The sequence below is a fragment of the Colobus angolensis genome, unplaced genomic scaffold (assembly GCF_000951035.1).
Source record: "Colobus angolensis palliatus isolate OR3802 unplaced genomic scaffold, Cang.pa_1.0 Scaffold389, whole genome shotgun sequence".
Taxonomy (NCBI): Eukaryota; Metazoa; Chordata; class Mammalia; order Primates; family Cercopithecidae; genus Colobus; species Colobus angolensis.
In genome coordinates this window covers 2,157,213-2,168,884 of record NW_012117254.1, presented here as the reverse complement: position 1 = coordinate 2,168,884, position 11,672 = coordinate 2,157,213, and the positions used below count along the sequence as shown (strand labels likewise).

Here is an 11,672-nt window from a genome sequence, read left to right as displayed (position 1 = left end):
AAAGAAAGAAAGAAAGAAGAAAAAAGAAATGAAAAATTAGTTGGGTGTGGTGGTGTGTGACTGCAGTCCCAGTTGGTAGGGAGGCTAAGGTGGAAGGATCACTGGAGCCCAGGAGGTAAATGCTGCAGTGAGCTGTGTTCACACTACTGCACTCCAGCCTTGGAAACAGAGTGAGGTCCTGTCTAAAACAAAAACAAAAACAATCCAAAACCAACAGATGCCTGAGCTTGACAGTCATCTTGGCTGGTTAAGGAATTATGTCTGTCCATTTTTGAAAATAGAATTGCCATCTTTGCAATATTCTATTGCCTGTCAATGATATCATATACTGCCTTGTTTATTTGGGTGCTCTTTGAACTGGATATATCAGTACTTGTATAGTTGCCTCAGTAAAAATCATACATGCTTTTATTAGTCTTGTTAGGTAATTTTTGGATATTGTTGCTATTGTGAATGGGATATTTTCTATGACCTGTTCTTAATAGTTATTGTCTGTTTTGCAAATCTTTTTATTTTGCTTCATTGATCTTCCATTCACTATTTTTCACATGTCTCTTATTCATTTGACTATTTCAGGTGCGCAATTTTTGAATTTTCTAAATAGACTGTTGCATTACCCTACCAAATATCACTCTTTCTTTCCAATATACATACCTCTTATTTATTTTGGTATCCATATCTCTGGCTTTGTATCCCAATACAACTTTGAAAAACAGCAATGATAGCATACACTTATGGCCTGTCCCTGACACGAATGCTTCCAACATTTTATAATTAAGTATATTTGCTATCGATTTGATGAAACAAAATTTCCTTCTACTCTTAATTTTCTAGTTATTTTTATCATGGATGATTACTAATTTTTTCAAAGCATTTTCTGTATCCGTTAATATGATCATATGTTTTGCCTCTATAATCTTATTAATATAGGGAATCACACTGAAGGTATATTTTAATGTCAAATTGTATTTTCATTCTTTGGCTATATCCTGTTTTTCCATTTAGTACACTACCCTAATGAATTGGCTATTAATTTATTTAGGATATTTGTTGCTATGTGAATAACTTTGGTTTAAGTGTTCTTTTCATGGTGAGGTCACATCTGGCCCCCACGCCTGGAGCTTCCCTGAATTGACAGCAGTGGTGGTACTCGATTCTGCTGAGGTCGGGGCAGGGGGAAGAGTACTCGATTCTGCCGGTGTCGGTGCGGGTCGGGGAGAAGAGTACTGGCCAGGGGTGTAGATGTGGTCGAGGGTCATGGGGGTGCCTGAATCCTCCCTCAGGTTTCTGACCTTGATTCCTTGCAGAGCCTGGAGCTCTGTCCTCTGCCAATGGTGTCTCCTCTCCTCAGACCAAGTCTCTGACTCTGAGTTCCCCGAGGTGGCAGTGAGGGTGAGGTGTGCGGTCGGGGGACAACATTGTCAAGGTCTTCCAGGGCTGACAGGAGGGACCGAGCTGGATTCTGTGGCCCCTCTATGTGGGGAGGGTGGACCTTCACTTCTCGCTCAGGGGACTCCTCCTCCTGGCTCCCAGCTCTTTGATGAAGTGATGGGTAGGAGATGCTCTGTCTCTGTCACCTCTGAGCATTTGCCAACTGCACTCCTTGAAGAGAATGGCTGCGGGCCCCAGGCTAGGTGCTTCCTGGGGGTCTTCAGCACCTGTGATTCTAGTGACCTCTGGGAGAAGACCCACACCTTCCTACAGGGGCTCCTCCCCAACCACAGCTAGAGGCTGGCCCTGTCGCTTCTGGGATGGGGATTCCAAAGTCTTCCTGTGGGTTATTTATCTTTATTCCTGCCGGGGCCTACCATTCCTCAACTCCCAGTCCCTGAGATGAGCAGACCTCTGCCCTTTACACCACGACCTCATCTCTCTGGGGATTCCCTAACTTCCTGCCTGTGGTACAAGTGAGCTTGCCACTTAGAGCCACCCGTGATGAGGTCCCCGTAGAGCCAAGAACAGGGGACAACAAGACTCTGTTTGCTAGATCATTTTTTTGTAAGACTGTTGCAATGTAAGAAATGTATTAAATCGCCTGACACAGTGCCTGGTGTATACTGAATATTTAATAAATGGTAGTTTTCAAATATTATTTTTAGACCATATCTTACTATAATTTCCTTTGGGAATTACTTCTGTTGTTATCTAAAATATCTCAGAGAATATGCAGCTCAATAGAACATGTAATACCAAATTAGTCAAAATTGAATCTTTGTGAATAAAAGTTAGTAAAATTTCCCTCCAAGATGGCCTATTATTTAATTTGGGTGTGCGAGAGTCTTCCCCATCTGGATGCCGCTCAAAGATCTTGAAATTTGAGTGAAAGACCAACTCATTCTCTTCCCTCCCAGCTGTCTTTCCATCCAAACCACTGTTTTACACTCATTTGACTCCTATCCCAAACCTAGCCCTTGATTATCCGAGTTCTCCATTTCAGACCACGGCCTTACCTCCCTGAAGCCCTACTCTCACCCCACTGCAGAAGTGAGAGCGTGCCACATCCAGCCTCTTGCCAGGATTGTCCTAGGGCTGACAATCGGCAACAGCCAGAATCCTGGAGGGCCCTTCTTTTCTGGAGTGTTGAGTTCCTTCTAACTTTATTCTTACAGGCTCTACTCACTTCCACAGTTACTTATGCCAGCACCTTTTCTCTTGATATTCATTAAAGAGGTTGTTTCATATGTTTCTAATATAGTTATTCTGTTTCATCATATTGTCCATTCTTTCCTGGGATATTCAGACCTTCTAAATTTTTTTTTATATTTGCATCCATTAGGGGTCACACTTGTTGTGAGTATTTTGACAAATCCATAGTGTTATATTCACCCTTACAGTATCATACGGGATAGCTTCACCACCCTAATAAATCCCCTGTGCTTACCCTATTCAATCCTTCCCCTTCACCCACCCAACCCCTGGAAGCAACTGATCTTTTTACTGTCTCTATAGTTTTGCCTTTTCCAGAATACCAAATAAATTGTATCATCATACACTATTTAAACTTTTCAGGCTGGTTTCTTTCACTTAGGGATAGGCATTTAATATTTATCCATGTCTTTGTATGGCTTGTGATATGGTTTGGCTGTATCCCCACCCAAATCTCAACTTGAATTGTGTGTCCCAAAATTCCCATGTATTGTGGGAGGGGCCCAGGGGGAGGTAATTAAATCATGGGGGCTGGTCTTTCCCATGCTATTCTTGTGATAGTGAATAAGTCTCATGAGATCTGACAGGTTTATTAGGGGTTTCCACTTTTGCTTCTTCCTCATTTTTTTTCTCTTGCCACTGCCCTGTAAGACGTGCCTTTCGCCTCCTGCCATGATTCTGAGGCCTCCCCAGCCATCTGGAACTGTAAATCCAATAAAAGCTCTTTTTCTTCCCAGGCTCAGGTATGTCTTTATCAGCGGCATGAAAACAGACTAATAAAGCTTGATAGCTCATTTCTTTTTATTGATTAATAGTGTTCTATTAAGTGGTTGTACCACAGTTTGTTTGTCCATTCACCTACTGAAAAACAACTTAGTTTATTCCATTATTGACAGTTATAAAATCAGCTATGATAAAATTTACATGCAAGATTTTGTGTAGAAATAAAATTTCAAATTACTTGGGTTAATACCTAGGGGTGTGTTCTCTGAATCACATGGTAATACTATGTTCAACTTTTTAAGAAACTCACAAACTGTCTTCCAAAGTGACTGTACTATTTGCATTCCAACCAGCAATGAGTGATTCTCTCTGCTCAGCATCCTTGTCAGCAATTGATATTGTCTGTTTTTTTTCAACTTTAGACACTCTAAATATGAAATTAATGTAGCTATTGCAGCTTTCTTTTATCAGTGTTAGAATACCTTTTCCAACCTCCTTACATTGAACTTATATGACTCCTTATAATTTAAAATGGGTTTCTGATGGACAACATGTTCCTCAGTATTATTTTTTATTAATTCTGACAATCTGTCTTTTATTGGTGTATTTAGATCATTCAAACTTAAAGTGATTATTAATATAATTGCATTAATATCTACCATGTATGTAACTGTTTTCTATGTATTTAATTTTTATTTATTCCTCTTCTTTTTCTGTCTTCTTTCACTTTATAGAGCATTTAGTACATGTAAAATACACATCTTTTTTAAGAAATTAGTCTTTGTCTTAGAGTTTATAATATATATTTTAATAACACGCCATAAAATAACACTATACTGCATCATATGTAGTATAGATACCTTATAAAAGAGTATACTCAATTCCTGCATTGCATTGCTTGAAACATTACCATTACAATCATTTATTTCACTTATCCATATACACTAATTGTCTGATACACTGTTAAGACTACTATTAATTTAATTAAATAGTTACATTTTACGTCAGTTAAGAATAAGAAAGCATTTATTTTACCTTTATTTATTTCTTCTCTGATAGTCTTTCTTTATGTAGACCTAAATTTAGGACCTATATAAGATTCCTATAATTGTTAGAAAAAAATGGAAAATCAGTAAGAACAAAGAATATCTAATGACCATTAAATTCAGAGAATCATTTGAAAATTTCAACACATTTCATTTTTTAAAATTCTCAGCAAATTAAAAACGTATGTGAGCATTATCAATTCATTAAAGGAAATCTGCAAAAACAAAAACTAGAGCTAAGAATATGTTTAATGATGAAATACTGAATGCTTTCCATCTAAGGTCAGAATCAAGGCAAAAATAACAGATTTCATGCTTCTCCTCAACTTTTTCTATTAGAGGTTCAAACTATTGCAATGGAGCAAGAGAAAGAAATGAAAAACATGATTTAAAAGGAAGAAATACAATGGTCTTTACGACAAACAACATGATGGTCAGTCTGAAAAATCCTAAGGATTCTACAAAGAAAAAAGCAAAACTGCAATTAATAAGTGAATATACCATGGTTATACACTTTTAATATACAGAAATTAATACTTTATCCTAACAGCAAACACATGAAAATGACAAAAAGCACGTGCTTTATGAATAGCAAAGCAAAAAGTACTTTGGAATGCATTTAATTAAAAATTTGTAAGACCTGTATACTGAAAACTACAAAATATGACAGAAAAATTTGAAAGCATCTAAATAAATGAAGAGATAATCCATGCTTATACCTGAGAAAAATCTAAATTGTTATTTTATTCTATTGCTTATAATTCGATGCTATCATTACTTCTATTGTTGCTCAAATTTTCCAGCTTTTGGGAGCCCTTTTAGTCTTTGGAAGTTCCTATGCCCTTTTTATATCATTTCTTAAGCACTTCTTTATTTTCTGGCACCACAAAATGCTAATCTCACCTTGTATTTTCTAGGCCCCAGTCCTAGAACCAAATAAATAAATAAATTTGGACTTCCTCAAAATAAAAATAAAATAAAAAAAAGACAGTCCACAGACTGGGAGAAAATGTTTGCAAAGCACACATCAAAACATTGACTTGCACCTACAACATACAGAGAACTCTTAAAAACTCAAAACTGCAGAAAGAAACACCTAAAAATTGGCAAAAGAGTTGGCAATTTGTGAAGGGGATATACGCATGGTGAAAAAGCTCAGGAAAAGATGCTCAACACCATTATAGGTTAGGGAAGACAAACTACAACCAGGATGAGGGCCCGAAACACATGGCTTCAGAATGGCTAAACTCAACAACACCAAAAGGCCACGTGCCTGGGAGAATGCAGAGGAACTGGGACACTCCAACATTACTGGAGGGAAGACAGATAGTACAGGCACTGTAGAAAACGGTTTGGCAGTCTCTGATGCAGTTAAAAGCGCACTTACCATGGGACTTGGCTGCCCCACTCCTGGGTATAAGATTTATCCCACAGAAGTGAAAGCACACAGCCTTGTAGAAACCCACACACCAGTGTTTGTAGCAGTCTTGTTTCCATTTTGGATGGCGGATCCTTGTTTGGTTTTCACAAGCCACCCTCAGCGGACAGTCAGATAAACAAATTGTAGGCATTCATACAATGGAATACCACTCAGCAATGAGAGGGAATGACCTGTGGATACAGGAAGGGAACAACTTGGATGAATCTCGTTACAGATATTATGCTGATGGCGGGAAGCCACTCTCAACAGGTTACTTGTCTTGCGATGCCATCGATGCCATTTTCGATGCTGGCATCAACAGGGACTATGTCTCTTTAGATTCTGCTGGTTCACAAACTGGATGGCCACAACGCCTTCTCCTGCATCCCGATTTTTGTCCCCCTTTGGCTCTCGTTGATCACGCTGATGGCAACCACATTTGGACAGAAGGGAGGAAACCACTGTATGTACTCAGCATTTGAGAAGTCCTTGGTGTGTGTGCGGGGTGGGACCATGGGGTGGGGGATGGATAGAAGTCTAGGAAGGGATGAGTCTCCGAGGGCCCCAATTTAGAAGCTTGTGTGGGAAAGCGAGGGCTGAGGAAATTCTGGGACCGTCTAAGGGAAGGGCATGCCATAACTCTGGTGTTCCGCTGGCCTGCGCCGGGACTTTTCTCGCAGCGCACGCTGCCATTTGAGGTAGAACCAGACAAGGCAGGCAACCTCTCAGAGATCCCGTTCCCTCCTCTGCAAAATGGGGATCAAGATAGATTCTTCCAAGGACTGTGAGGATTTGATGGAAAATCCACATCTCCCACCCAAACCCTGGGATTCATCCTAGGTCCCTGTTGGCCCCTCTGCCCCCCCCCACACACCCTTGCTGCCATCACGTGAGCCTTGCCTGTCTTGCCTTGCTAGCACTCTCCTCCCCTCCATCTGCTTGCTGAGGCAGACACTGCCGAAATGATCTCTGCAGAGGGTGCCTTCCTGGCGAGGCTGTGAGCTCCATGGCATGGAAGCCCAGAGCACTTCCCTTCCGAAAGCCGGTGGGTTTGGGGGCCGGGCCTCACTGCAGCCCGGCAGCCCAGGCTATGCTTGCTGTTTGTGCCTCTGCCCCGCCGGGAGCAGGGAGGGCCTGCACCGAGCTGACACTCCGGTAGCATACAGAGAGGAATAGTGGGACTGGGAAAGTGGCTTTAAGGGGGCTCCATGAGTTCAGGCCCCCTCCTGGCCAGGACCCACGCATGACTACTGCCCTCGCAGATTCCAGAGGGTGATGGAAATCTTGTTTTTCGCGGCACTGTCATCCATGAGTTTATCGTGGCTGGAGAAGATTAGCGGAAGACACCATAGTCTACGCACCACAGATATTTTGAGACTCACTGGAGCGAGCAGTAGTTCTCAAACTTGGGCACCCAGCAGAATCCCACAAGGGCCAGGAAAAGGGGACTGCTGGAGTCCACCCTAGCCCGACTCAGTTTCTGGAAGTCTGGGGTGGGGCCCGAGAATGGCATCCATAAATAGACCCCGGGGACGCTGTCCCTGCCAGTCCGGGAGCCTCACTCAGAGAACCACAGAGCTAGCATTTGTACTTCTCCCCCATTCTGGGTACTCAAGCCCTGTTCAGGCTTTGTGACTGAGGAGTCTGGATAAAGTATGTTATGACATCGTAGGAGTGAAACTTCTCATTAAGGAAAGAAAGTTAACAGGAAGGTCAGTTGAGCCTCGTGTGTGAAACAAAAAATTCTTATTTTCCAGGGTGGTTTGGTATCCGCAAAGATTTCTGTCAGTTTCTGCTTGAAATCTTCCCATTTCTACGAGAGTATGGAAACATTTCCTATGATCTCCATCACGAAGATAATGAAGAAACCGAAGAGACCCCAGTTCCGGAGCCTCCTAAAATCGCACCCATGTTTCGAAAGAAGGCCAGGGTGGTCATTACCCAGAGCCCCGGGAAGTATGTGCTCCCACCTCCCAAGTTAAATATCGAAATGCCAGATTAGATGCCACTTCCGGGGACAGAGCTAAAGTGGACTGGGACGCGCTCTCTCCACCTTCCTCTGCCCCCTCGTTCACCCCGCAAACCAGAACCAGTACTGGAGCTGGGTCTCCAGGTACGTCCATCTCATGCCTTGTTTGCATCCAGCGCCTATCAGCCACTCACCATGACGGGACGCGGAAGTGGCAGGTGACAGGGGTGTGTGCCGGCAGATGTGGATGCCAGGAAGAGTGTGAGAACAGGGGCGGGATTTCCACCTGTCCGGGAGGGGCTCCAGGTACCCCTCTTCCTCGTCAGACCCACCGGGGGATGGCTGCTTACCAGGCCCCCAGAAGGAACATCTGTCTACACGGTGCTGAAATCCCAATCAAAAGTGTTGTTTAGAAATGTATTTCTCCACAGGGCTGACCTCCTGCAGCTCGCTCAGCACTCCCAGGTCCTTAGCACTCCCAGGTCGTGGCTGGCGCAGTCGGTAGGAACTGTAACTATGTCTCTGATGCACCACGTGTTTAGACACAGCACAGTCCTTTTTTCTGTTCCTACCGTGGAAGTAGTTTCTCTTTGGGCATGCTGACGGCAGTTTTTCATAGCCTCACCGACGAGCCCTTTCTGCGGGAGTGACTCCATGCCTGTATACAGAGTATCTATACAAATGTTTTAGCAGCTTCATATGCGGTGTTAACCCCTAGTTGTGTACAGCGTATTCTGTTCAAGTATTTTTTACAAGCTTGTGCTGTCGGCACATGCCTTCTGCTGCAGAAGTGGATGCCCGTGGCACACCCACCCCGCCCCAGTGGGGTGCCATGCCTTCCTGGGACATTGCCACTTCTGCCCTGGAACTCATGCAGGTACGTAGTAGCTGCTACTGCCAGAACAGCAAAGCCAAGCAAGAGATGGTCCATGCTTTTCTGACGTTCTCAGAATAGTGGCTAGCCTAAAACCTGACAAGCGCTGATTGAAGCCGGAACACTGGAGAATGTTGCTGAGAGCAGAAATGGCCACGCGGGTCACGATTATGCTTGGGAAAGTCTCAGGCTTCCCTCCTGCCAGCAACAAGAAGGCTTTGGGGTAGGCACGACGTTTTCACGTGTACGTGCCGTTTCTCCAAGCACTGCAGGTTCCGCCGTGTGCCGGAGGCTACAAGTTTAACATCCTCCTTCCTGAAAACAAATAGGTCCTACGCTGAAAAAAGGGTAAAAAATGAGCATTGATCTTCTCAGCCAGGAGAAGCGTGTGGCGTGTTAACACGACCAACTGCTCGCCGGCCTACATGGGGTTAATTCAACTCTGCTGCGAACACGACTCCACCCCTGGCGCTGGCCTCCAGCAAGCCTGTTCTTTTTGGGGTACGGGGGAGCAGGATGGTTTAGCCTTTCCTGCTCAGTGTGTAAAACAATGTAGCTAAAGCCACTATTTTTGCTCTCTCAAGCTGTTCAATAAACTGGTTCCTTGTTTTACATGTGCATGATGTGTATCTTATTTGCTGGATGGCCCAGGAAACTGGAATGGTCCTCTCAGCCAGCCTCAGAGGAAAGAAATCTCTGGCTGGCACAGGCAGCCGAGTGAGGCTGGCGGCTGCAGGGACATAGCCTTTACAATGAGTCCGTGAGTGCACAGCTCTCAGGGATATATGGGGTAGCGGGAAGAAGGAGGGGACGCTGCGCAGATGCCACTGTTGGCTGGGCTACACCGTGCCACATTTGTTACTGCTTAGGAGGCTTTCTGGAGTGTTCCTCGGGTGCTAAGACAGTCTGCAGCAGACATCGTCCTTTTACTGCTGCCGGTCCTCCTTTGCTCCCCAGTCATGTCAACAGCTGAGGACTGCTCACACTGCAACACAAGGCTCTGCAACTGCTGTCCAGCTAGCCCTAGCTGTCTCTAGAGTTCTGCCTGAACTGAAACTCAAGTGGGGTTCAGCTCATGACTTGCGGCAATTGACGAGGAAATCCAGCAGTTCCTGTGGCTGGAAGGATTTTCAGTCCTGTGCGTTGTAACCGGAGGCCACAGGTGGATTCTGCCTTAGGCTCCTGAGATTTCCAACTTGCTGTTGGAGAAAATGCCTTGTGAAGTGACAACAGTAGCTATGACCCAACTGCCAGGAGCCTTGCTAGTTCCTACACGTCCCACTGGATCCTCACAGCCCTGGGAAGCAGGTGCTACCACTCTTATCCCCAGGAGGAGACAGAGGCCGAGACAGGTTAAGTGACGTGCCCGAGTCACACAGCTTGGCAGCGGCCGGGTCGAGACACCAGCATCAGCAGTCTGTTTGCAGACCCCTCACTGTCACTCCCTGAGCCAGTGCCTCTTGGGCCCTGGGGTCAGGATGTCTCAAGCGTGGAGGCATCACCGGTTTGTGGCAGTCTCTGGAAGGTCCCTGAGCTCTGTGCCCAGAATTGAGTCGGGGGAGTCTGTAGAGAGGTGGCCCTGTGTGCGGGGACAGTGTGACACAGACACTGCTTTGGAGGGACGCCTCTCCCGTGACCTCCTAGCATCACATCCCAAAGGAACAACTGTTGCAGAGATGGACCTCCGGGCACAAACCCACGTGTGTTTCTCTGGAGACACTGGCCAAGGAAAACAAGACATGCTCGAAGGCCAACAGCCGCACGCCCCACCACGATGTGACCGCAGAGACCCGGGGTGTGGAAGAGTGTCTCTGCTTGGTGGGGGGACATAGGACCAAGGAGAGGCGGGAAGAAGGCAGCCTCCGACTCGCCACTGGACTGCATGGCGACGCTGGTGGGGCAGTCAGCTAAGCCGTTTGCGTAAGTGGCCTTCGGGCATCTGCGTGCTGGGGACCGACAGTGGGGGTGTGTTAGGTGGATCTGTATGGAGCACATTGCTGCCACTGGCTCGGACAGGGTGGAAAGGGTGGCGTGGCTACAGCCTGACCCGTGGGCACCGTCCTACCCTTTATTCTGTGCTTCAAAGTGTCAGTCGTGCTGGTGTCTGTGGGCCCATGACTCAGACGGTGGGCTCTGACCTTCCTGAGCCAAGGCTTTGCTGTGGTTCTGCCTGGCTCAGGAGCTCTAGGACAAGGGGACCGCTCCAGGTCAGCACCTAAGGTGCGGCAGGGCCCCTCGACACTCCTGTGTACTAGTGTCGTCTTTCCCATTGCAATGACTGTGAGGACCAGAATGTGCACGTGCAGATGGGCAGCTACTTGTCTGCCTTGGCCCTTTATTACATAACTTGCTGGGTTTGTGACGATGTCACCCCCCCAGCAGTCAGAGCCCATTTGTGATGTCGTGGGGCTGGTCACATGACTGCCAAGGGGCGCTGCTGGCCACACTGCACTAGCAAGTTTGCCAGATGGAGGACAAGCCGTCACTGAGTGTGGCTCTCTGTGAAGAAAGAAATTCGAGAGGACAGGGTCATGGCTTGGACAGGCTGCCTTTTCCTCCCCAGTTGCACTCAGAGACCTACCTTCACCCAGCAGATCCTTCCCCTGCCTGGGATGACCCGGTGTCCACTGGGAGCCCTAACTTCAGGCTGCTGACAGAAGAAGTCGCTTTCCAAGCTCTGGCCGAGGAGGCTTTGTTCAGAAGGCCGCGCCCTGATGGTGACATCCCGCCCCAGGGAGAAGACAATCTCCTCTCCCTCCCTTTTCCGCAGAAACTGTGGAGACTGGTCAACAGCAATCGGTTTTCGTCCATCTGGTGGGATGAAGGAGGGGCTTGTATAGTGATCAATCAAAAACTCTTTGAAAAGGAGATTCTCGAAAGGGACGTCGCACACAAAGTGTTTGCCACGGATTCAATAAAGAGCTTCTTCCGCCAGCTAAACTTATACGGCTTCCGAAAACGGCGTCAACGCTCTTTCAGGACCCTCACCCACGT

General features: G+C 46.1%; 2 protein-coding genes across 2 annotated transcripts in view; both read left to right on the top strand.

The window, feature by feature from the left end:
- Positions 1-9,290, top strand: part of LOC105520779 (transmembrane protein 185A-like) — a 10,978-nt gene extending 1,688 nt beyond the window's left edge. Inside the window, exons 2-4 of the mRNA XM_011954679.1 lie at positions 1,308-1,392; positions 6,175-6,298; positions 7,593-9,290. Of these exons, the coding sequence (XP_011810069.1) occupies positions 1,308-1,392; positions 6,175-6,298; positions 7,593-7,837 (454 nt within the window). The 3' untranslated portion in view covers positions 7,838-9,290. The remainder of the gene's footprint in view (positions 1-1,307; positions 1,393-6,174; positions 6,299-7,592) is intronic.
- Positions 9,291-10,542: 1,252 nt separating this feature from the next.
- Positions 10,543-11,672, top strand: part of LOC105520778 (heat shock transcription factor, X-linked-like) — a 15,555-nt gene continuing 14,425 nt past the window's right edge. The window contains exon 1 of the mRNA XM_011954677.1: positions 10,543-11,670. Coding sequence (XP_011810067.1) covers positions 11,146-11,670 — 525 coding nt within the window. The 5' untranslated portion in view covers positions 10,543-11,145. The remainder of the gene's footprint in view (positions 11,671-11,672) is intronic.